The sequence below is a fragment of the Polyodon spathula genome, chromosome 19 (genome assembly GCF_017654505.1).
Source record: "Polyodon spathula isolate WHYD16114869_AA chromosome 19, ASM1765450v1, whole genome shotgun sequence".
Taxonomy (NCBI): Eukaryota; Metazoa; Chordata; class Actinopteri; order Acipenseriformes; family Polyodontidae; genus Polyodon; species Polyodon spathula.
The window spans coordinates 2070963-2092499 of NC_054552.1; the positions used below are offsets into that span (position 1 = coordinate 2070963).

The 21537-nt window shown below is 41.0% G+C and overlaps 3 protein-coding genes across 4 annotated transcripts; 1 reads left to right on the forward strand and 2 right to left on the reverse strand.

Annotated features, from left to right (window-relative positions):
* Positions 1–7485: 7485 nt before the first annotated feature.
* LOC121294584 (NADH dehydrogenase [ubiquinone] iron-sulfur protein 3, mitochondrial-like) lies at positions 7486–11290 on the reverse strand. The gene is made up of 7 exons (XM_041218424.1): positions 11156–11290; positions 10567–10629; positions 9765–9862; positions 9256–9405; positions 8869–8994; positions 8363–8482; positions 7486–7751 (listed from the first exon to the last, which is right to left on the reverse strand). The coding sequence occupies exons 1-7, from the start codon at positions 11208–11210 to the stop codon at positions 7611–7613; spliced, it is 753 nt and encodes a 250-aa protein (XP_041074358.1). The 5' UTR covers positions 11211–11290; the 3' UTR covers positions 7486–7610.
* A 162-nt stretch (positions 11291–11452) lies between these two features.
* On the forward strand, positions 11453–16006 carry kbtbd4 (kelch repeat and BTB (POZ) domain containing 4). Of its 2 annotated transcripts, none has more exons than XM_041218422.1 (4): positions 11453–11541; positions 12312–12915; positions 13297–13403; positions 13491–16006. In XM_041218422.1, the coding sequence occupies exons 2-4, from the start codon at positions 12312–12314 to the stop codon at positions 14349–14351; spliced, it is 1572 nt and encodes a 523-aa protein (XP_041074356.1). In that variant the 5' UTR covers positions 11453–11541; the 3' UTR covers positions 14352–16006. The 2 variants fall into 2 exon arrangements, with proteins under 2 accessions (XP_041074356.1, XP_041074357.1); XM_041218423.1 differs by having other exon boundaries at positions 11481–11561.
* A 1204-nt stretch (positions 16007–17210) lies between these two features.
* On the reverse strand, positions 17211–20890 carry LOC121294586 (phosphatidylglycerophosphatase and protein-tyrosine phosphatase 1-like). The gene is made up of 4 exons (XM_041218425.1): positions 20665–20890; positions 20186–20266; positions 19354–19545; positions 17211–19044 (listed from the first exon to the last, which is right to left on the reverse strand). Exons 1-4 carry the CDS (start codon positions 20809–20811, stop codon positions 18913–18915), a joined length of 552 nt encoding a protein of 183 aa, XP_041074359.1. The 5' UTR covers positions 20812–20890; the 3' UTR covers positions 17211–18912.
* Between the last annotated feature and the right edge of the window lie 647 nt (positions 20891–21537).

Sequence of the window (21537 nt, forward strand, 5' to 3'; positions counted from 1 at the left end):
CTAGACAGACTGCCTAAATGGGCAATTCTATTAAAATCTATTCACTAATGCAGAGGTTCCCAGTCTATGGTCTGTGAGCAGATCCGACAAATAACGTAGCTGCATCACCCACACTCCCTCCCCACTAATCTTTGTGGTATAACCTGGTACCTTGTAAAAGGTTTGAAACCCCAACTACGATGAAAAGGACTTAACTTTATTGCGTTAATCTCTTCTACACTATAGAGAAATCTGAGACAAAGAAAAACTGGAAACATGGTGTGATAATGCAAGTAGCTAGCTTCAGCAAAACACATAACTGCTGTGAGTTTACTAGAGCCCCTTTCACACTGGCACTCCCACCTGGGTCTGAACCCAAATCCTGGCTAACTGGGTCACAGGCCTGTGTAGTGTGAAACCACATACCCGGCTCGGAACCGGGTTATCCAGGCTCGCAGAGACCCACCTCGAGGGTTATTCCGTTTAGCCAGATTTGTGTTGATTGAGACGCACCATGAGACAGATTGCAGCAGGGATGTAGAAACATTTGCTCTAATCAGCATTTTGCCTGATGGTTCAATCCAGAGAAGCTTGGATGGAAGTGTCCGTAACAAGCTGCTTCCGGGGCACTGATACACGTATTGTGTACTCAGAGCTGTTCCCGCAATCCACAACAATCCAATTACCGCACTGAAAACGCATACCACAGCCTTTCCTCCTCCTGCCACTGTGCCTGTCTGTCCCACTAACTCTATTTACGAAGGTCTATGAGCGTGGTGTTCACCAGGCGGACGAAGATCCCGCTCCAAACCTTCTGCTCCTCTCCGTCCCGCCGGCTGAGCCACACCTGGTACCCGGAGCACACGGCCCCAGCACCAGCTGCTCATAGCTGTCCATTTCCAGAGGCTGCCTCTGTGACTGCAGCACGGCCAGCCAGTGGTCCACGGCGCTGCGAGTCCTGGGAACGCAGTCGTCGTTCAGAAGGGAGATGAAGGCCTGGCCACGGCGCAGGGAGCCCAGCTCCTCATCCTGCAGGGTGATCATGTAGTCAGTGTCGATATCCAGGCCTCCGAGCAGGAACTGGAAGATCAAAGGCAATGCATTGGCTCATTAATGGATAGGCTACTACTAGAATGCTTATCAACACAGCTCTGTACATTAACCAGGCAACGATTAGCACAGTAATTAGCAAGGTCATTGTTTGCATTATTCTCCATTTACCAGTAAATGCATTCATTCCAATTAAGGTTAGGGTTAGGGTTAGGGTAATATAATTAAACAACACAAACTTAGTAGCAGTAATATACTAGATATATACACTAAAAGAAAAGATAACCTGCTACATGTTAAATATAACTAATTGAGCTCTGCCTAGTGGTTCCAGGACACCGTAAATTTGATACGAAGTGTGCTAGTTTATGGTCCTATGCTAACTGTAAGTTTCATAATTGTGGACCTTACGTTGAAAATATAAGCACGCTGTTTGTCATGTTGTTTTGACTATCAGTTTGAACTGAGCTGAAAAAGCAAATTGCTGTCATTGGTGTGTGGTGAACGAGGGTGTGTTTGCTCACTAACTCCAGCAGCGCTGAAACGGTGCGCTCAGGCAGTGGAACGGACAGTTCCAGAAATGGGTGCTGTCAAGAGGACTGGGATTTGAAGGATTCCAGATGCTTCAGAAATCTTTTTATCTGCTGAAATTCAAAACAACACAGCACAGTTACTTGCAGCAGCTACTTGTTCCAGCCCATCCTTAAACGCGGGTACGAAAGCTAATTTGAGTCTGCAGATTGTGCCGTGTCTAAATGTTCAGCATATACAATATACGGGTTGCCAGAATCTAAACCAGAGTCAAATTTCACACTAAATTACAGTAACTTCTTTGGAAAACAAGGTACAAGTTATATATAATTAAAAAAGAAACTCCTTTATTTACATGAGAACAGGACCACAAATATTTGTTACATTTTGGTAAATGGAGATTTAAAGTCCCATCAGTACTTTAAAGTAACCTAAACCCCACATATTGAAAAATAACTGGTGTGATGACAGTGCAGAAATCTTTGGCCTCAAATGTCTAAACATGCTTGCACTCACTTGCTTTGTACATTGCAACACCATCACCCCCAGACCTTGCCCTAGCCGCCCCGCCAGTTTTAGAAAGGTTCTAGTGCCTTTGAGTCCAGCATACTGTACGCATCTGCAAGCGGCATTTATTAAACATGATGGTCAGCAGGATTGCCTGTTGTTAAAAAAAGAAATTTTCATCCAGTTAATAAAATGACTTTCAACAGCATAATTTGCTGCTTAAATCAACTTCTGAAGGCTTTTCAGCTGTAATCATTGATGCTAAAGGAGTATAGGGGTGAACACATTTCTGACTAACTGTCCATTTTGCTCCTATACAAATTCCAAGCAGATGGTCAGTGCAGATGGATCTCTTTCATAGCACCAGTCCTTAAAATGGAAAGAGCTCCCACTGCAGACAGTAGAATGGGCTTGGCTATAACAGGCAGGTGCACCTCAAGCTGAGGGAACATGAAAGCCACTTTGTGGCTTGGAACTTGGTTTCAGGAGACTTGGTTTCAGGGCACTGCACGGCACACCAGGGGAGACTTGGGGGTTTGATAGAGCCACCTCAAACTAGGTCTCGCGGTCTTCTGGATCCAGGTTTAAAGCCACTGTTGTTCCTGAAAAAGTGTCTTTGTGTTCCCTCAGCTTTAGACTGCAATGCTTTGCTCCTTTAGAACTTCTATCCACCCCAACTACTGCCCACTCTCCCTGAGGACGAAATGACCCTGGTGATCCAGATCTTATATTAGAAACACACCCACTATCCCAGCAGCTCTGTAACTTTCTCAAACTGGAACCTCCAGTAACTGGCCTGCCGTGACCCCTGCCTAATATATAATATATATTATAGAGAAAATGCAAGCGGTCTCTGCGACCCCCAGTTTGAGAACCCCTGCAATATCCAATGCAAGATCTTTACTCTAACCCATAGGTGACACATGTGTATTACAGTCATGCAATATGTATCTGTATGTTATTACCTCATACATCAGGTGAGCATCGTTCACGGTCTTGTGAAACAGAAGACTGGTTTCTGTGCTCTTGACTGCACTAAAGGGACATGTGAATGAACAGCAGTTCAAATAATATCATTCCTCACTTCTCATATAAAATGAATAATTAAACTCATAAGTATGACATTTTAACATTGTGCATTTAGAATGCTAACACTATAAGGGATGGAGAATCATTAGACAATAATAATAATAATAATAATAATAATAATAATAATAATAATAATAATAATAATAATCTTTACATTATTTGTGGTTCTAATTAACAGTTAATAACTAACACATGCAATTATTCTTTTCACTAGAGGGCACTAGTCTATGAACAGTGAATATCCAGTAACCTGTTCCTTTATGAAGTGTATGTGCAGCTATAGCTCAGCCTGACTCTTCAGCTTCATTCCCATAAATAAATTATACAGCAGTGCTGAAGAATGGATTTCTCAAGCTCGCTTCCTACCACTATGGTAACGTTAGCCACAACCAGTGTAATTGTAATCCGCCTGCAGTGTGCTATACAGGGCTGGTTCTTGCTTCCCTTCTCTGGCAAGGAACTCTGATTCTCAGTAGTCATGTAGCTCCCTACAGTGTTCACAGAGCACGCGAATATGAATGCAGAACTCTTCTGTTGGTATGAGTGTTCCGGTTATGAAACAGCTCAAGGGATTCTATAAAAGCATTGTCAACAGCAGGGCAGGCTGGAGCTGCAAGGGAATGAGGCAATGGGATTTCATGTTTGTTCTCAGTTTAGTGGATACTGGAGAAAGACTATGTTTTGTTTGGCAGATGCCTACTCATTTGGTATCAGCCTGTTTTATGGGCTGCAGCTCCCTCTTTTACAAGGAAGCTATTTAATATTACACTTGAAAAGACACAATGAATGAACAGTACAAAACAGGTTATGTAGATGAGAACAATGCTAAATAATAAAAGCCTTTTTTTATTTATTCTAGTTGCCTATAAATGATCTTTAAATACTACTGTGACAGGCTGGTTTTCAGATTATTTAGCAAACAGAAAAGCTATAGTCTATAGTTGTGTAATTATATTTGTTTACAATAGTTTTTGTTTGTTTTTTTATTTCTTAAAGTGGTGCAACAGTTGCATTAGTCTGCTTGTAAATAAAAGTGTTCTCTTATGAAAGTGTAGCATGGTATTTTCCTTTTGTAGTTTTACCCTGGTTTGTCATGTTTATTAATATGCGTTATCATACCTCGCTATTTCATGCTTACCTATGTTGTAGGACAAGGGTACTCAATTAGTTTAGTGAAGGTCCAGAATTCTTGGTTACAGCAGGGTCAAGGTCTGGAGCACACTTTCACTCCCATCCCCATACCGACAAACAAACACAGAGCTACACATATCTAGTGTTTACACATGTTGTTGGTTTGAGAGTTCTTCACTAGGTTTCAAGTTTTACTAATTTTTTAGTGCAAGAGTTCTTTCCATGCCATAACCATAGACTTGTATAACTACTGTATTCTTGTGTGCCTGCGTAGCAGAGCCAAACATTGTGTTTCACCATTGCAAAAACAAAGCTTATTGTAGCAAACAAAACTGAATCACAAGAAGAAAAAAAAACTGAACTGAAAAATCCACTGTGTTTTCTCTTTCAAGCGAGTTAAAAAATATAATCACCTTACAAAAAATACATTCATTTTACATCCAATCGGCTAATAGTTACAGTAGTGGGAGAAGTGGCGGGTCTTCAAGGGCCTTGAATTACAGGTGCACTCAGCAAGAGTGATAGAGACGCAAAGACTTGCATCAGTCAGAACAGAACGCTGATATTAAAATTAATAATGTTCGTCTTGGAGAACGAATATCCGCACACATAATGTGGTCTGCAGATGCTTAAGATAGAAAGCATTTCAACTGCATGTGTTGTAAGCCTGACTTAGATCGCGGAATTTGACCATTTTAATCACCAATCTATTCACCGCTACGCTTTGTGCACAGTAAGTGCTGCCATTGCTGAAGTTTTGTACGGATGAGTACAGTACCTTAACATATTGTGTGTTTTCACACGAGTCAGAGTACCAACCGTAACATTAATACGCGTTGCATCGTTAGTCTTTTCAAAAATAGTACATGTTTTATGGGTAATATTTTTTTAATTGGCTTGGAAAAGCTATTTAACAAAATGGGCTTTGCAGCACTAGCATTCGTCATTGTTTTCTGGGTCTTTGAGAAGTGCGATTTTCTGAACTCGTAGCAGGTTTGAAAATGGCATCATAATTGTGTATTATGTATATATACTAATGACGGTTGTTTTATTAGCCATAGACGGGATATGTTGACGCTTACAAAACAGGCCACAGCACCCAACGCACTGAACTTCTCTGCCTTCGAGCTGCTAAAATTGCTGTTGACTATTTAGTTTCATTCTGTATCTGCTACTTACTAGCACAGCGACACCTACTGCACCCTCGCGTACCACACACTCATAAGAGCGATGCTGTCTGAAAAATTCACAGCATTTGAGAATGCAAGTAAAAACATAGATTGGCATATGACTTGGCCGGCCTGCTGGGTACCCCTGCTGTAGGATAACGTTACCTTACATTTGTTAGAGGGAGATCTCAACACACGTAGTTTGTGTAACACGCCAGGCTGTTTTCTATACAGTAAAAGCAAACCACACCGTTATTGCTCTGCTATACCTTTCTAAACGGTTTCTGCTTTCCCTCAGTGCTACTGAACACATCTCTAATGAAAATAGAAGACTCCCTGAAAACAAACAAACAAACCCTGGAGAGCTCTGTGCGGATTTTATTTATTTTTTTTCATTCTGAATATGCCACGTTAAAAAAGAAAGTGGGTTGGTTTTACTGAGTTATGCATCAAGTATTCAGAAAATAGAAATGTTATATAATACAGAAAATAGGTCAAATAAAGCTGAAAGCTACCTGAAAGAGGGTTCGAAGCAAGGATAGTTCCTGTAAATTGTTTGATAAATAGTCATATATGAATATACCATTTTAATAGACTAATTTATATTCCATTAAAGGTTATTAAAATTAGCATGTTATGTCAAATGCCTTTTCATTCTCCTTACAAAGTACTTGACCGACATTTTTTTTTAATTGCTAGATTTCTAGTAGATAAATACACAACACTTCAACTCTTATGATGTTCTCATTCAACCCGTGTTAGCGCACTCCAAATTACAATTTCTGTCGAGTTTTTAATGTCTCATCACAAAAAAAAACCACACAATAAATATCTCCCCACTGCTAAACTCAAAAGGTTTGCTCCTTTGATTTATTAATAATGTGTTACTTGAGCAAGCCAGTTTTATAATAACAAAAGAAAATGACTATGATGGGAACACAGTGCTAAGAACAAAAACACAACAATCTGTTAATGCTACAAAGCTAGGAACGTCATTTCATAGGCCTTAAACTAAAAGTTCTTGAGGGTTATTTTCTTCACATTTTGAACCATCAACCAGTTGTTTCAAACTTTTTGAAAGTTTAATAAATAACATCACATGCATTCAACGCTCCTTCCAACAAACTTTTTATTTTTAAAGCCTGGTAATTTAAGCTCGTTATTATGTCATCGTGCACAGTAAACCTCCTTGCCAGCTAACTGCATATCAATAGGCAGGCAGCATAGCACCTGTATGAGAAAGGCAAGTGCATTTCTTAATACCAGCCCACCTGTTTCCTTCTTTCTAGCTCCCCTGAAGCCACAGGCGCTCAGGCTGACTCACAAGCAGACTCTTAGCAGCTTCACTGCCGACATGCTGAATGAAGTAAGAGCTCTCCCTCGCTGTCTGCGATTAATACTTTCTACTGGCCAACCTCCTCTGCCCTTTTAAACTGGAAGGGTAGAAAAAAAGGCCATCTAAAAGTTTACTTAACTAGCCGTTCTCTGTGAACGAACAGGCTTTTGTTTCCACCGTGCACACTATAATGCAAATTAAAGTATCTTCAAAAACGTCATTTTTTATTGTAACCCTTGCCATTTTATTAGGTTGACAAATACAATGCAATTACTCAGTTGATAAGTCTGTGTCACTGGGTGGAGGAGCTGCTCTTCAGTTGTCCGGAAGCTGCCTGCTGTAGACAATGTATGTAAACAGGCCAAACCAGCCAATGTGTTTACATAAGAAAATGTCAGCACCATCTAGTGCTCAACTGCTTTGGATCAAATTTACTTTTTTTATTTTTTTTGCAGTGTATTTGCTGGCAATACACTGCTGTACACTAGATGGCGCTGGCCCTTGCATAAAGATGCTTTGACTTGATCTAGAATGGAAGCGCAGCTCAGACATAAAAAAAAAAAAAAAGCAAAGAAACACAATATTGTAGTGACGTCAGTAAGAACTACTAAGAAGACGACACTACTTCCTGCTAAACCACATGCAAGGGTGAAAAGATGGGAAAAGCTATAGAAAGACAGATTGACTTCATGGTAGGTATCTCAATTGGGTTTATTTACATAAATGTTTGTTTCGGAGACAGAGAAACAGGAAGGAGCACACACATCCCTCTGAGGTTCTGCAGACACAACGAGACGTTTCCGGTATCCCGATTCGGTTTATTCTAGTTTTGGAGTTTCCTTGGACTCGCGGTGCGCAGGGAACACCTCCCACGGACTGTTCAAGTCGAATTTCCGGAACTCCTGGGACAGCTCGACAGGCTCAGCCACCACACGCTTCACTTCATCATCGTAGCGCACCTGAAGAGGGAAGAGGAGGCATGAGCGCACGATCCAGATCGGGGAATAACACTCCCATTGCACAGCCGCTGCACCCATTCCAGGTTTTTTTACGAGCTTGATTAGCCACAGTGTCTTATTTAACTCATAGTAAAACCACTGTAAGGAGCTGCAAGACTACCATGACCCAGAGCTCCCTGGAGACTTGCCAGGGAAGGAAAGCAATAACCAGCCCTGTAACTTTTATAGAGCACTGCAGTCTTATTTCCATCCCAGAGTTGTGTTTGGAGGATTTTATGTTAAAGCAATTTCTATTAAAATCACAGATCCCCACTATTGCCCATCATTTTTTGTATCGATGCATCATAAACCACCATAATTCAACTGTGTGAATGACTAAAAGGATGACTAAAAATACAAAATCAAGTCTACTTGCTCATTGAAAAAAATACCTTTTACACAAAAGGAATAAACATTGAATCGGTTAAATGTAGATTTACAGGGCTACAGACTATTCCATGGTTTAGTCCTATATTTTCTGTAAAGCTTATATGTTCAACATGGGATTGTGAGGATGAAGAAAAACAGGACGTACAGCCTCGAATAAAAAAAGTGAATAAGAGAGTTCTTACTTCCACATATCCAGAGAGAGGGAAGTCCTTTCTAAATGGATGACCCTCGAAACCATAGTCTGTAAGAATCCTTCTCAGGTCAGGGTGGTTTGCAAAGAAAACACCGTACATGTCCCAAATCTGAGGGCAAGAAACACCACACAAAGATGACATTTAAAAAGTCTCTTCATATCCGTCCAACAAGGAAGCCAAACGGATTGTGGTTTTGGAGTGTAAAGCAAAAGCAAACCCTTAACTAGGTCCAGACATGTTTTTTTCACTGCTCTATGGCGACAGATTCAAATTTTACAACTCTGGCCAAAAAGTTAGTGACATGGAACCGAAGCCCACAATGCTTTCCCTTAATTGTTTCAAAATACATTCAACCATCTCTCTCATATACTGTACATAGACTGAATGGGACACATCATACTTACTTCAAGCTACAAGCAGGAATAACACAGAACTAAATGATTCATCGGATCTGCAGCTGTTTAGAACGTTGTCTAGACCCCTGTGATTCTCACCTCTCTCTCATACCAGTTGGCTGCCAGGTGGACCGGGACTATAGAGTCCACAGGAGTCAGCTCATCAGTGTAGGTCTTAATGCGAATTCTGGAGTTAAATCGCAGAGACAGGAGATTGTATACAAGCTGCAAGGAAGTGGACAAAGTCAGATGGGATTAATCTGCATTAACACCTGCCTGCTGTTACCGACTCCTGTGTGGCTTTTTTTAAAAAACAATAACTATGGTTTGATATTTGACCCACATGCCCATGGTGATTAATCAGCTAGGAAATTAAAAAAACAAAGACAGGATGTATTGCAAAACAGCATAACAGAGGCAGGTAACTGCACACAAGGAATGGCACAAAATTTAGCCAAGGTAGCGAAAAGGTTTCTTGTGCTTTACCTCAAACCTGTTCTGGCGAGAGGGCACATCCACCGCTGTCTGGTCAGTCAAGTTTTTAAACTGCGCATTGGTGTGATCTCTCAGGAACTGGAGAACTGGAACCACCCCATCAGGGTGGATCATAACCTCCAGCTCATTAAAACAGGTCACCTGGAAAGAAACACAAAATCAGCACCTATACGTGCAACACAAACACACCTTTCGTTCTTCACTTTACCCTTTAGTTCCTAGTCTTCACAATTGCAATCAGGTGTTGTTATACCATTTAATGCAATTTCTATGTGTTATATGAAGTGTCAAACTAATTTCCCTCAGTGACAGCATCAAGCAACACAGCCCCCTCTCCCTCCCCTCCCCCAGTGGACTAAAGACAAGGTGCGTAAGGCACTGCAAAGCTGGGACAAATCCATGAAGGGCTTGCAAGTAAATACAAGGATCTTAAAATCCATATAGAACTTGACTGGTACAGGACCACACTTAGTTTCTGTGCTGTGAATCTGGAAACACACCTCCACTTGCTGAACATATTTGGGCAGGATCTCTGCGATATATTCTCCAAACGCTGACAGCTGGTTATGGGTCACTTGATCCTTGGGCCTGACAGTCGCTGAAAAACAGGGAAGTTCTATTTTTGTGTTTATTGTTTCTCATGCAATAAAATAATCCACAAGGCAGCAAAGCCAGTGATGAGAAGTGGCATGTTAGGGTTAAAAATATCATGCACTCTAAGCTGTTGTGTCTTCAGCTTTCTGTACAATGCTTGAAATAAAGTATGGTAATAAAGGATTCTGTTTTGCACACAGAATATGTAAGATAAAAGGAAAGAAAACAAGTCAAATTTCACACTCAGTTAGCTTGATTGGGACCTAAACTTCTCAGACATGTAATGAATCAGCAAGTTTCTCTATGGATATACACAACTACTACACATGCTTTTTAAAAATACTTTTAAAAGATATAGAAATTGGAAACTTAGCGTGGTACAATTATGCACAAAGTGACAAAGGTGATAGTTGTGGTAATTTCATAAATCAGCTTTACATTTATTTAAAAAATATAAATGCAATGACATTTTACTGTGTTGTGGCCAATCAAGTATATATATATATATATATATATATATATATATATATATATATATATATATACATACATACATAATATATATATATATATATATATATATATATATATATATATATATATATATATATATATATACACACACCTTAAAATATTTAAAAATAAGATGCATAGGGTCAATTTAAAAAGCCCAAAACCAATCCATGTGAAATTGTTCGCGATACTCACGTCTTGTCTCTGTGGTTGTGCTGTCAAACCTGGCCTGGACCAGAGCAGGACTGCGACTGACAACTGAAACATATAGAAAGCAAATGCATTCAATCACTAATGGGGTATACTGGGAGCAAAGCAAGCATTGCCCACCAGTCACATGCAGCATTCAGCTCTTGCGATTCAAATAAAGAGAGAGACCGGTTCCCCTGTAATCTTAATACTTGAATTCACTCACAGGTAAGTGTTCAAGTGTAAGTAGCCGACCCACCCGATACGCGCACCGTTAAGCAAAAGATACAGAATGTTCCGGCTACAACTTCAAACAAATAACAGTGTATTTGGATTTTTTTTTTAATCAATCAGAAAAGGCGTTTCGTTTTTGTCCCTTTCACATTATCGTTGCTAGTGTAGAAAAGGACACACAAGAACAGCAGAATCGATATCATGGAAAGGTCACCCGCACCAATTATTGAAACTGTACCTTAGCAAAAAATAAATTGAAAAAAAATCACGATACTGCCCCGTTTTTAGCAAAAGAAGGCTGCAAGCAAAAAACGCCGCATTCTTTTTCTATTTAGTCATCAACCTTATCGTTTTGACTTACAAGTGAAATTCCTGCTGAATCCTCCGCGGACAAACCGACACAAGGAGGACGCCATCTTTGCCGGAACTCGGTGCTCACGGTGATGTCATAGAAACCAAACTAGAGAGGAAATGCACCCTGACTCAAATGCAAACCGCAACCCAAGAAGACGTTAACTCGTCCATATCTAACCGGGCCAGCCGCTTTCGTGCGCCGGTGTGTCGAGAGGGTTTCTTCTCGGACCTGTTTTCACGGTTACACGCTCGCTAGTGCTGGGAGAGGTTCGTTATCTTTGCCGCTCCGTGGTGCGCCTCTGCTCGTCTTGGCTGATAATTGAGAAGGACCACAGCGTTAAAATACTCGCACGGTATTCACACTAAGAAAACAGCCAGGTTTCCAAAGTCCAGGTAATTTGGCGAAGAAAAATGTGCGTAAAATGCAATAACACCTTGTTAGTGCTGCCAGCATTCTGTTTTAAACACTCTGTCTATCTATCCTAATTTAGATTAGTACGTCATGTTTTTTGAGGCACACACTGGTACTTCCTAGCAAACAGTAAATACTAATATAAAATGCAGTGTTTTGTTAGAAATCTGTTCGGCCTGTGGTGGTGTGTTTCTGGAATAAATCTGAATTTGTTGATACATATAATTGAAGCAAATAACAAATCTAGAACACCTCTCCACATATAAACGTTGTTGTTGGTGGTTTTTATTTATTTATTTATTTTTTTGCCTAGGTTATTTTTCCACTGACATCAAGGAATGTAAACAGAATGAGTTTGATGCTTTATTTTGGTATTTGTGTTTATGTACTGAGTCATTCTCTAAATTGTGGTAATTCTAACAGTAGTAACAAAGAAAAAGTTAATTGGTGATGTTTGGAATGTGTGACTGTAATTAATGTTATTGCAGTAATGGCAAAGAAATTAGTTTAATATATAAAGAAATTGATGTAATGTATCATTAAATATCCAATGATTTATCAGATTTTCTGTACGAGCTAATGTATAAGATATTAATATCTTAATAATGCAAATAATATGTACAGTACTGTCTTCTATCTTACACAAGAAAGTGAATCTTGAAATATTGAGGGAGTACTAGGTTACTTAAGGGGGAGCTGTGTATTTTGTTATTTGCTGTTGTTGTTATTGTCGTCATCTCTGAATTTACAGATGCAGTCAAATGAGGACAGTGGGGTGCTGAATGTCAGCGGCTCTGGCGAGGAAAACTACTTCCTCAGCTACACCTTCACGGACCGGACCCACTCGGGCCGGGTGGTGAAGAGCATCATGGACCTGTGCCTGGAGGACGGGCTCTTTGCTGACGTCACCGTCTCGGTGGACGGGAAGGAGTTCCAGCTGCACAGGCTGGTGCTTTCGGCTCAGAGCTGCTTCTTCCGCTCCATGTTCACTTCCAACCTGAAGGAGGCGCACAACCGCAGCATCGAGCTGAAGGACGTCAGTGCCCCTGTCTTTCAGCTACTGGTAGATTATATCTACCACGGGACCATCAAGCTGAGGGTGGAGGACTTGCAGGACACCTACGAGATGGCTGACATGTACCAGTTGACCGCGTTGTTCGAGGAGTGCTCCCGCTTTCTGGCCCGCACGGTGGAGGTGAGGAGCTGCCTGCAGGTGATGTGGCTGGCTGACCAGCACAGCGACCAGGAGCTGTACACCGCAGCCAAGCACTGCGCCAAGATCCATCTGGTGCAGCTCCACCACACAGAGGAGTTCCTCAACCTGCCTCTTCGCCTGCTCACCGACATCATCAAGGGTTTGCACTTGAAGCATGTTAAATATATATTTAAAAAAAACATCTAACTGACTTTACACACTATATCTCTTCATTTTCATGAAAGATTTTTTTTTTTTAAATCAGCCTTCTATAGCACTTGAATAGTGTCAATGCTGACGAATGGGACTCGCATTTAAATTTTATTGATATAATTAAGTCTCTTTTTAATCTAAGTTTGGGTCTCAACAAACTAGTTTCATAGGGCCCACTTGGCACTAATCTTGGACTTTACTAATGTTACTGTAAGTCCAATGTAAGTGCTGATGTATGGTCCATGAAATGTGTTGAAAAAAAGTCTGATTTGAAAGTCTAATTGCTGCTTGAGTTTAAAAAAAAAATAAAAATTCTTTAAACCTACAGATGGTGTTCCAAGCTCACAGAACCCGACCGTTGCAATAGAAACATGGATAAACCACAGTAAAGAAGAAAGAGAGGGTTACTCTGTCATGCTGCTGGACAGCCTGAAGGTACCGTATAGACTTGCTTAAAATGGGTAAACTACTGCATGTAATGTATATTCAAGTAAACTGTGTTTCATTGTATTTTTAAAACAGGAGATTGGTGAAAACGTGCACATCTACCTGATCGGGAAGGAGGAGACGCGCACGCACTCCCTGGCCATGTCCCTGCACTGCACGGAAGACGATGTCATCAGCGTCAGTGGGCAGAACAGCCTGTGCCACCAGATCACTGCAGCCTGCAAGCATGGGGGCGATCTGTACGTGGTTGGAGGCTCCATCCCTCGCCGCATGTGGAAGTGCAACATGCAGACCATGGACTGGGAGCGCTGCGCCCCGCTGCCCCGCGACCGGCTGCAGCACACGCTGGTCTCTGTGCCAGGGGAGGATGCCATCTACTCCCTGGGTGGCAAGACGCTGCAGGACATCCTGTCCAACGCTGTGATCTATTACACTGTCCAGGACAACATGTGGACCGAAACCCGCCAGCTGGACACTGCTGTGTCCGGAGCAGCTGGGGTTAACCTGGGTGGCACCATCTACCTGCTAGGTGGAGAGGAGAATGACATGGACTTCTTCACTAAGCCCTCCCGGCTTATCCAGTGCTTTGACACGGCTGCGCAGAAGTGCCACATCAAGCCCTACATGCTCCCCTTTGCTGGCTGCATGCACGCAACCGCCCACAAGGACCTGATTTTTATTGTGGCCGAGGGCGACTCGCTGGTGTGCTACAACCCCCTGCTGGAGAGCTTCACCCGGCTGCGCTTCCCCGAGGTGTGGAGCTGCATGCCCTCCTTCTGGAAGGTGGCAAGCTGCAACGGCTGCATCTATGTCTTCAGGGACAAGTGCAAGAAGGGAGACGCCAACACGCTCAAGTTCAACCCTGCCACCTCCGTCGTCTCTGTTATCAGGGGGATCAAAATCCTCCTGACGAACTGGCAGTTTGTGTTGGCTTGACCCCATCTTAATGGAAGGAATTGTTATGCCACAAGCTGTTTTCCTGAATCTGGGAGCTTAATCTGATTTAACTGTTTATTAGGTTCAGTTACAGACAAATTTACTTCCTCCACATGTCCCCACTCCCGTTTTGTAGGGGTTGCAGTATTGTTGTCGGAGCGGTGGAGTTTACATTGGTGAGGAACAGTGTGTGTGTCTCACTGCATTAGCCTGTGCAATTCCTGCTCATGCGCTCTGTCTCTGGTGCACAATAAAGTCACCACTCTTGATTCTCAAATTTTCCCACACTGTGATCTTTGCATTATTGCAGTGATGGGGGGGTGGGGGGAAATAAAAAAGATTCTCTTTCCATAGCTTAGTTCCAGCTGTTCCCGTTTTTACTGCGAGCCTCATAACGCACAGATGCTGATTATTGAGCATAGATCATTTATTTTCATCCCTGTCACTCCAACCCCGCTGTTGGTAGCTTAGTGTCTGGGGTAACTAATTCAGTACATTAAATCAGACAACCTCAACACTTTGATGCAAACTTATGTGTATTATGATATTCCATCAGCACCAAAATCTGAGGCTTGTCATTTGTGTGATGTTTAAAATTTACCAATTTTCATGGCATATTTATTCTCTTGTAAGCATCATTAGGCCGTCAAAGTACCCTAATGGCAGACCCTATATATTTTTTTGTTTCTCTTTCATGATTTTCACAATTTACTACAACTGCCTAATGTGTCATTAGAGCTAAGAAAAGACAAACAAGTGGAATTACAATAAAGAAGCACTTAGGACACAGCTGGATTCAGTTGAAACCTAGCACAAAACAATTCTCTTTATTCTTTTAATGGCTTCTGTGAAGCGACTCAATGTCTGCTACAGCCTCAGAAGCTGCACATTGAAATTATAGTTAATATACTGGAGCTGAATAACGAAAACAGAAAGGCTTGACATAACACAGTCAGAGTTTACAGCCGCAACAGGGGCGTCTGTAGTGTTAAATAGTTAACGGATGAATCGCGTGATTGCTTTCAACTGAGAGGAGATTGACATCTGCAGTCAACTCTGTTCTCTAGATTCCAGAATGGCCACTTACAGCACTTCCATTTGAGGCTGGTCCTGGTGTGAGTAATGTATGCAGTTTTGGAGACACACGCTCCAGCCAACCAAGCACCTTTTAAGAGCTATTGTCTTGCCCATCTTACTGAAACTGATTTGCAACAAGGGGATGGAGCTTCTATAAATTGCAGAGCACACCTGGGTGTGGGGATAATTAAATAGTCAGGTGAGGGACAGTCCATTTCCACAGCCGTTCCTGCTGCATATTTAGAGAAGCACTTCGAGTTCTTTGGCAGTCTTTGTGTAATCGAAGAGGAAAAGGCTTTGACATCATATCGAAACGATGGTCTAAATGTATGAATGTTTAAAGGGCGTGTTGTGCCCTCACCAAGATGTAGGCCTGGAAGGAAGGTGCGTAGTGTCAAGTGTTAACTTAGGGGTAGATACAGTTTGTGTCTTTTCATTCTGAGAAATACTTTATCAAGTGATATAAAATGGGCATGTTTAAATGGGCTTTGGTGAAGAGGGAATCATTTTTTTTATTATCATGGAGTGTGCGTGTGTGACATGCATGCAAGTCTCACAGTAAAAGAATACTATAATTACTTAATTTTGCTTCCAATGCTTATTATTATATATATATATATATATATATATATATATATATATATATATATCCCTCCCTATTTGTTTCTCTCATTATGACTTTTTTTTTTTGTGCAGTTCACAACATTACAAGAAATGTTTTTTATGTCTTAACCCTTCAAGGTACAACAGACTTGTGCCTTTCTCACTTTTGCAATGAGGTGCACCAAACATGTTTTACAGTTTATGGACAGGTCGGGCCTAGACATCCAAATGGTCTGTTTTCTCTTTATAAAGGAGTATCTCTCAAATGCATTTGAAGAAGAAGCTGTTTGAACAGCCGCTCAGTTCCTTGTGTATCTTAAGGTGTTGCACTGGAGGTGAAGCACGTTTTGTTTAGGGTGTGTTGAAATTTAGCCAAATCCACATATAGTCAGCTATTGACGTAAGTAACAGGGAAAGCTACTGTTACATTTTACCAGAAGAGTTTCCATAACACTGAAGATATTACATTGGTGACTCAAATAGTTATTAGTAGTGTGTACATATAATTTAAATGAAATACAATTGACAGTAACAATGAAATTATATTGCATTTATGAACAGTACCACATGGATAGACAGATCTTAGTTTTTGAAAAATACCTTCCTTTGGTATTGCTCGAGGATCTAGAAAGAGGTCATTTAAACCAAGTTATCCTGTTTATTTTTGGGTGCTGTTGGTTTTGTTTTGGATAAGACTTTTGGCAGGTTACAGATTTACAATAATCAGAGATATTTTAACATACTGTCCCACACCCCCCTAGAAATTTTAACTTTCTACTTCAGCGCATCAGTGGTTGTAGTTTGTATACGAGACTTTCGGCAGGTGATAATTCAGAGAGTGCATACAATTGTACTTTCCCTTTTCACATGTTGGTTGATTAGGACACAAGGCATCTGGCGGATAAGAGATTATATAACTTCATTACCATCACTACTGATGTACAGTAAACACAGGTGTGACGACTGGACACGAGAACTCTCCTGAAATTCTTAAGAAGCGACTGTAGTTTTGTTGTACGTCTGTGTAGCAGTTCACCGAATGCTGTTGCCTGCAGATTTCATTTTAACAGCGATAGAACACAAGTGGTAAAATTGCATTAATCATTTTAAAGCCTCTCCCATTGCAGGGATATTACACAAAAGTCACACTTGAGAATCAAGTGGCCAAATTGGCAAGACTTCAACTTGTGCTTTCTTTTATTTCTTTTTTATGACAAGCACTGCTCAGGGGTTGGATTATTGTCCCAGATTGCAGCATGGAAATATAGCAACACTTACTGAATACTTTCTATCAGATAAATACTATATTTACCAGAAATGAGGTGTGCTTGATTCAGCCAGAAGGCTCCCAAGTACTCTGTCAGCATCTTAAAATAGGAAATTAAAATCTTAAAAATTAACTCAAGAATAGACAAAGCCAAAGCTGGAGACAGAAGTTAAAGTGAATCTCTGCCATTCAGTTTATGTTCTACTTAAAATACTGAGCCAGGACTGTCAGTTGGCAACAGCATAGTTTACATGCATAGATACAGCATAGTGGCACTTTCTCAAGCACAATTACTTGTGCATTATAAATAAAACGTGTATCGACAGCTGAAGATTTAACGGTTACACAGGCTAAAGCAATGGCAGACTGAAATGTCAAATTAAACAAACTTTGACAGGTGTTACAGGAATTTAAAAAGCAGGTTTCTCAGAGAAGGGAAACTGAAAAAAGGTAGAAAACCCCAGTGGCAGGTGCAAAGCTGCACAATAATGTCTTTGCATGCATTCATGAGTTATTTGAATTTCTACTGTACTTGTGATAATGCATGGATGGATTATTTACTGTAAACCAAGTCAATGCCCAGATTAAACACAGAATGAATAAAATAACCTATTGGCCAGAACATATTATATATCACAAAATAATTTGAACTTTATGTATCTACCTACCTTAAAGATTTTAGAAGTCAGACCACTCCTGACATGTATTCTTCTGCTCTTAACTTGTTAAATGTGCAATGCATGCTGCTGAATACAACTCCTCCACCCAGTTTTTAAAAGACAGGGTGCACATGCCCGAGGTTTATTCTGTACAAACAAAAGGTGCCACTGGCATGAAAACCAGAACCCATTTTCTCCATGCAGCAGGGAAGATGCTAGATGCATTCAACAATCCTGCACAAACCCGCCTTGAGAACAACTGGATACATTTTTGCCATACATGATTGGCTTAGAAAGAGATGCCTTGCCCTGCACAATTATATAAGAAACAAGCCACAGTGCTAAAATATGTCTGCAGAACTCTCTCACTACAGAATAGCTAAATATATCAATAAAATGTTTATCTATCTATCTATCTCTCTATCTATATCTATATATATATCCAGTGTATTATGTATTTTTGGCAGAGTATTAACAGTTGCTGGCTGATTTATTTTAACTACATATTTCAGTTCCTCTTGATTATGTCCGGTCTGGCAAGTAAACCCACCTTACTGTCAAAATCCTGTCTGTCCAGTATTAATACCAGTATAGTTCTGTATGAAGAATATTCAGCACAAGGCAAAAGTGAATGATGCCTGAGAACTCTGCCCATGACATTTCATGCTAAGAAGCTGCCACTGAACCAACTGTACCCCCACCTTCACTCTTAAACATGCACAAAATCACTGTGCTGTTAAAAAAAAAATGTAATATATATATATATAGGGGTATACTGCAGGATACAGAGATAGACAGACACCAGTGACTGTAAATCACAGATGAATGGTTATCTTTGCAGACTGACCTGCCCAGCCGCAGTTACCCTACATCCTTGTTCAGTGCAATGGCAGGCATTTCTCCTTTGTTTTTGCTCAACTCTTGTATCTTTCTCTGATGGAGGATCAGTCCAGTGTCACACAGGTTTTGCAGTACAGACTTGCTCGTGGTACTGGTGCAGCACCTCCAGCTGTCCCTGTCGAACGAGGACGTGAGGACGGACGGACGCCATGAAACTGCACGCCTGCTCTGGACTCCAGCAGTGCAGCTGCAGGGGGAAGACAGGCAGCAAGACAGTGAAGCTGCAGTTTAGTGTTAATCACAAATCAAATGCTTAGAGCTACAAAGACTGGAGAACCAGGGGGGCTTGACTGAACCCTTTACATTCTTTAAAAGGAGTTGACAAACCCTGGCCAATACTGCAAGCACAGCACAGAAACGAGACCAACAGGACACAGGCCTATAATCTCCCCCTTAATCAAACTGCGTACTGTGGAATATCGGGCCTATAGTTGTAAATTAAGAGTCAGATTTAGGGCTGTTGTTGCTGCTGATGTGTTCCGTGCTCTGTACTCACCCTTACTAGATATGCAGCTACTAAAGTGGCACTGCGCGATCGGCCAGCCTTGCAGTGAACGTACACACTGTCTCCCTGCTCCTTGTGCTTCAGGGCAAAGTCAACTCCTTTGTGGAGATTTTCCAGGCTGGGAACTCCAGTGAAGTCCACTGTGCTCAGACACAGCTGCTCCACTCCCACAGACTTCCACTCCTGAAACAGAGAGAGAGAGAGATATGCACCCATTCCAGGTTTTAATACAAGCTTGATTAGCCAGTGTATAGGTAACAAGGTCAATTGTGTCTTATTAAACTCATAGTGAAGCCTGGAGCAGATCAAACTGCTATGCAATGGAAGTCTTATTCCCATCCCAGCATGTACTTACTCTTTTAGATTGATCTCTAAAAAGGTTAGGAAAATTTGGTTTTGGAGTGACGTTACTTCCCAGATTTATTAGGTACGTATTAAGCCATTTTATACTTCCAAGAAAATTAATTAAAGACACGGCTGTAGCAAAGACTTGGACTGTAGGTGCTGTGGACTATGAGAATCAATACCCCTTAAGGCAGGAATGTCCAATCACAGTCCAGGAGGGCCATTCCACTCCAGGTTTAATGGGTAAAATGAGAGAATGAACTACTACGGGTCTGGAAGGAGGTTTAATTGGTTCACTTAAAACAATTCAGCACAGGAGTGGAATTGCCAGCTTCGGCCACCAAACTCATCAAAGGCCAAATTTTAGCCAAATCATTACCTGGTTATAAACTGAAAACAAGGGTGGTTCATGAACCGTATGGAAAAGCAGAATTGCATTTGATATTTCAAATTAATCCAAACAGGATCAGGATCTTACCTGAGCAGTATTGCAAAAGTATTTAGTCTCATATTTTTCATTCATGGTAATGACGCCTTTCACGTTTTCCTTCTCCACCAGCTGCGAGAAATGTAAGAGTAATGTGCAAGAATTGTACGGGGGTGCTACTTCTTATCCCTGAAAAATACCATTGAATAAACTGGACATAGATGTGGCTCCACCCTAAATGCAAAATATTCAGTTAACCAACAGCTGTACATTTGAACCGATAGCAATACAGGTTGTATTTTCTTGTAGCTAAACGTTTGTACATTTGAAAAATGAAACGTAGCATATCGACTACTCCCGCAACTTTCACAACCATTCACTATTCTCTATATATGTGATTTTGTTTTAATTTGGAAATGCAGTTACCCCCCCCCCCAAAAAAAAACCTGTTCTTGAAAAATGCCGAGCAAAACATTCCACACTGTCGCGTAACCGAATGTCAATTCACCCCACTAAAGTCAATACATTACCTCTTGCGTCATCGATTTAAAAGGCAGAGCTCCGAGAATCACGGTTTGATCTATTCTGTCAAACCACCTTCTCGCCGATATTTTCAACATACAAACATTGTAAGCGAGGGTCGGATAAAACAGAAATCTCGCCGACACCCCCGCCATTTCAAAGTCTAAAAACTAATATCTCTACTTTAGGACATTCACATGAGCCATGTTTGATAGTGTAAAATCGATCAGTGGTTTCTTTACGTGCTCTCTCTTGTGGATAGGGGGACTTATAACACAGCTGTAAGAATGCGGGTTTGTTCAATGGACAGGCAGCAAGGGTTCAGTATTTCTTCTGTGGAGTTTTATGGCCTCCAAAATAGCCTGTAAAAACAAAAGGCTTCGATACTATTTAAACCTACAATCACACTCTCTTCCAGTTCCAGCCCATTTCAAGATATATCAAACTGGACAGGAAGTCCATTCAAGATATTTCAAATTCAATTCAAGATATCTCAGACCGGACAGGAAGTCAATTCAAGATATCTCAAATTCAATTCAAGATATCTCAAACTGGACAGGAAGTCAATTGGAGATATCTCAAAATGTGTTTGAGATATCTGCAATTGAATTTAAAATATCTTGAAATGCATTTTGAGATATCGCTAAATGATAATTTGGCTTGCCATAGCGAATAAGCCACAACTCAAACAGCTCACACATCAACAGGGAAAGCAATAATAATTGGCAGCCATAGCAACAGAGTAACTTGCACACCATAAAGTCAAAAATGGTGCTTTTAAAATCTAAATGATCCTATATCTTGATGCCACACTAGATGAGCTTCCTGTGCAGCAGGTATTAGGACCCCACCTGAAGGATGGTGTGACGGTCAGGTGGGGT

What these genes read in the sequence shown, in the direction of transcription:
- LOC121294584 (XM_041218424.1), bottom strand. Translation starts at nt 11,210, where the DNA reads ATGGCGTCCTCCTTGTGTCGGTTTGTCCGCGGAGGATTCAGCAGGAAT. An exon ending in CTCGCCAGAACAGGTTTGAG is followed by an intron (nt 8,995 to 9,255) that starts GTAAAGCACAAG and finishes ACTTCCTTGCAG; the next exon opens with CTTGTATACAATCTCCTGTC. An exon ending in CTCTCTCTGGATATGTGGAA is followed by an intron (nt 7,752 to 8,362) that starts GTAAGAACTCTC and finishes TTCCCTCTTCAG; the next exon opens with GTGCGCTACGATGATGAAGT.
- kbtbd4 (XM_041218422.1), top strand. Translation starts at nt 12,312, where the DNA reads ATGCAGTCAAATGAGGACAGTGGGGTGCTGAATGTCAGCGGCTCTGGC. An exon ending in GCTCACCGACATCATCAAGG is followed by an intron (nt 12,916 to 13,296) that starts GTTTGCACTTGA and finishes TTAAACCTACAG; the next exon opens with ATGGTGTTCCAAGCTCACAG. An exon ending in TGCTGCTGGACAGCCTGAAG is followed by an intron (nt 13,404 to 13,490) that starts GTACCGTATAGA and finishes TTTTTAAAACAG; the next exon opens with GAGATTGGTGAAAACGTGCA.
- LOC121294586 (XM_041218425.1), bottom strand. Translation starts at nt 20,811, where the DNA reads ATGGCGGGGGTGTCGGCGAGATTTCTGTTTTATCCGACCCTCGCTTAC. An exon ending in TTAAATCGATGACGCAAGAG is followed by an intron (nt 20,267 to 20,664) that starts GTAATGTATTGA and finishes CATTTCTCGCAG; the next exon opens with CTGGTGGAGAAGGAAAACGT. An exon ending in TAGCTGCATATCTAGTAAGG is followed by an intron (nt 19,045 to 19,353) that starts GTGAGTACAGAG and finishes TTCCCCCTGCAG; the next exon opens with CTGCACTGCTGGAGTCCAGA.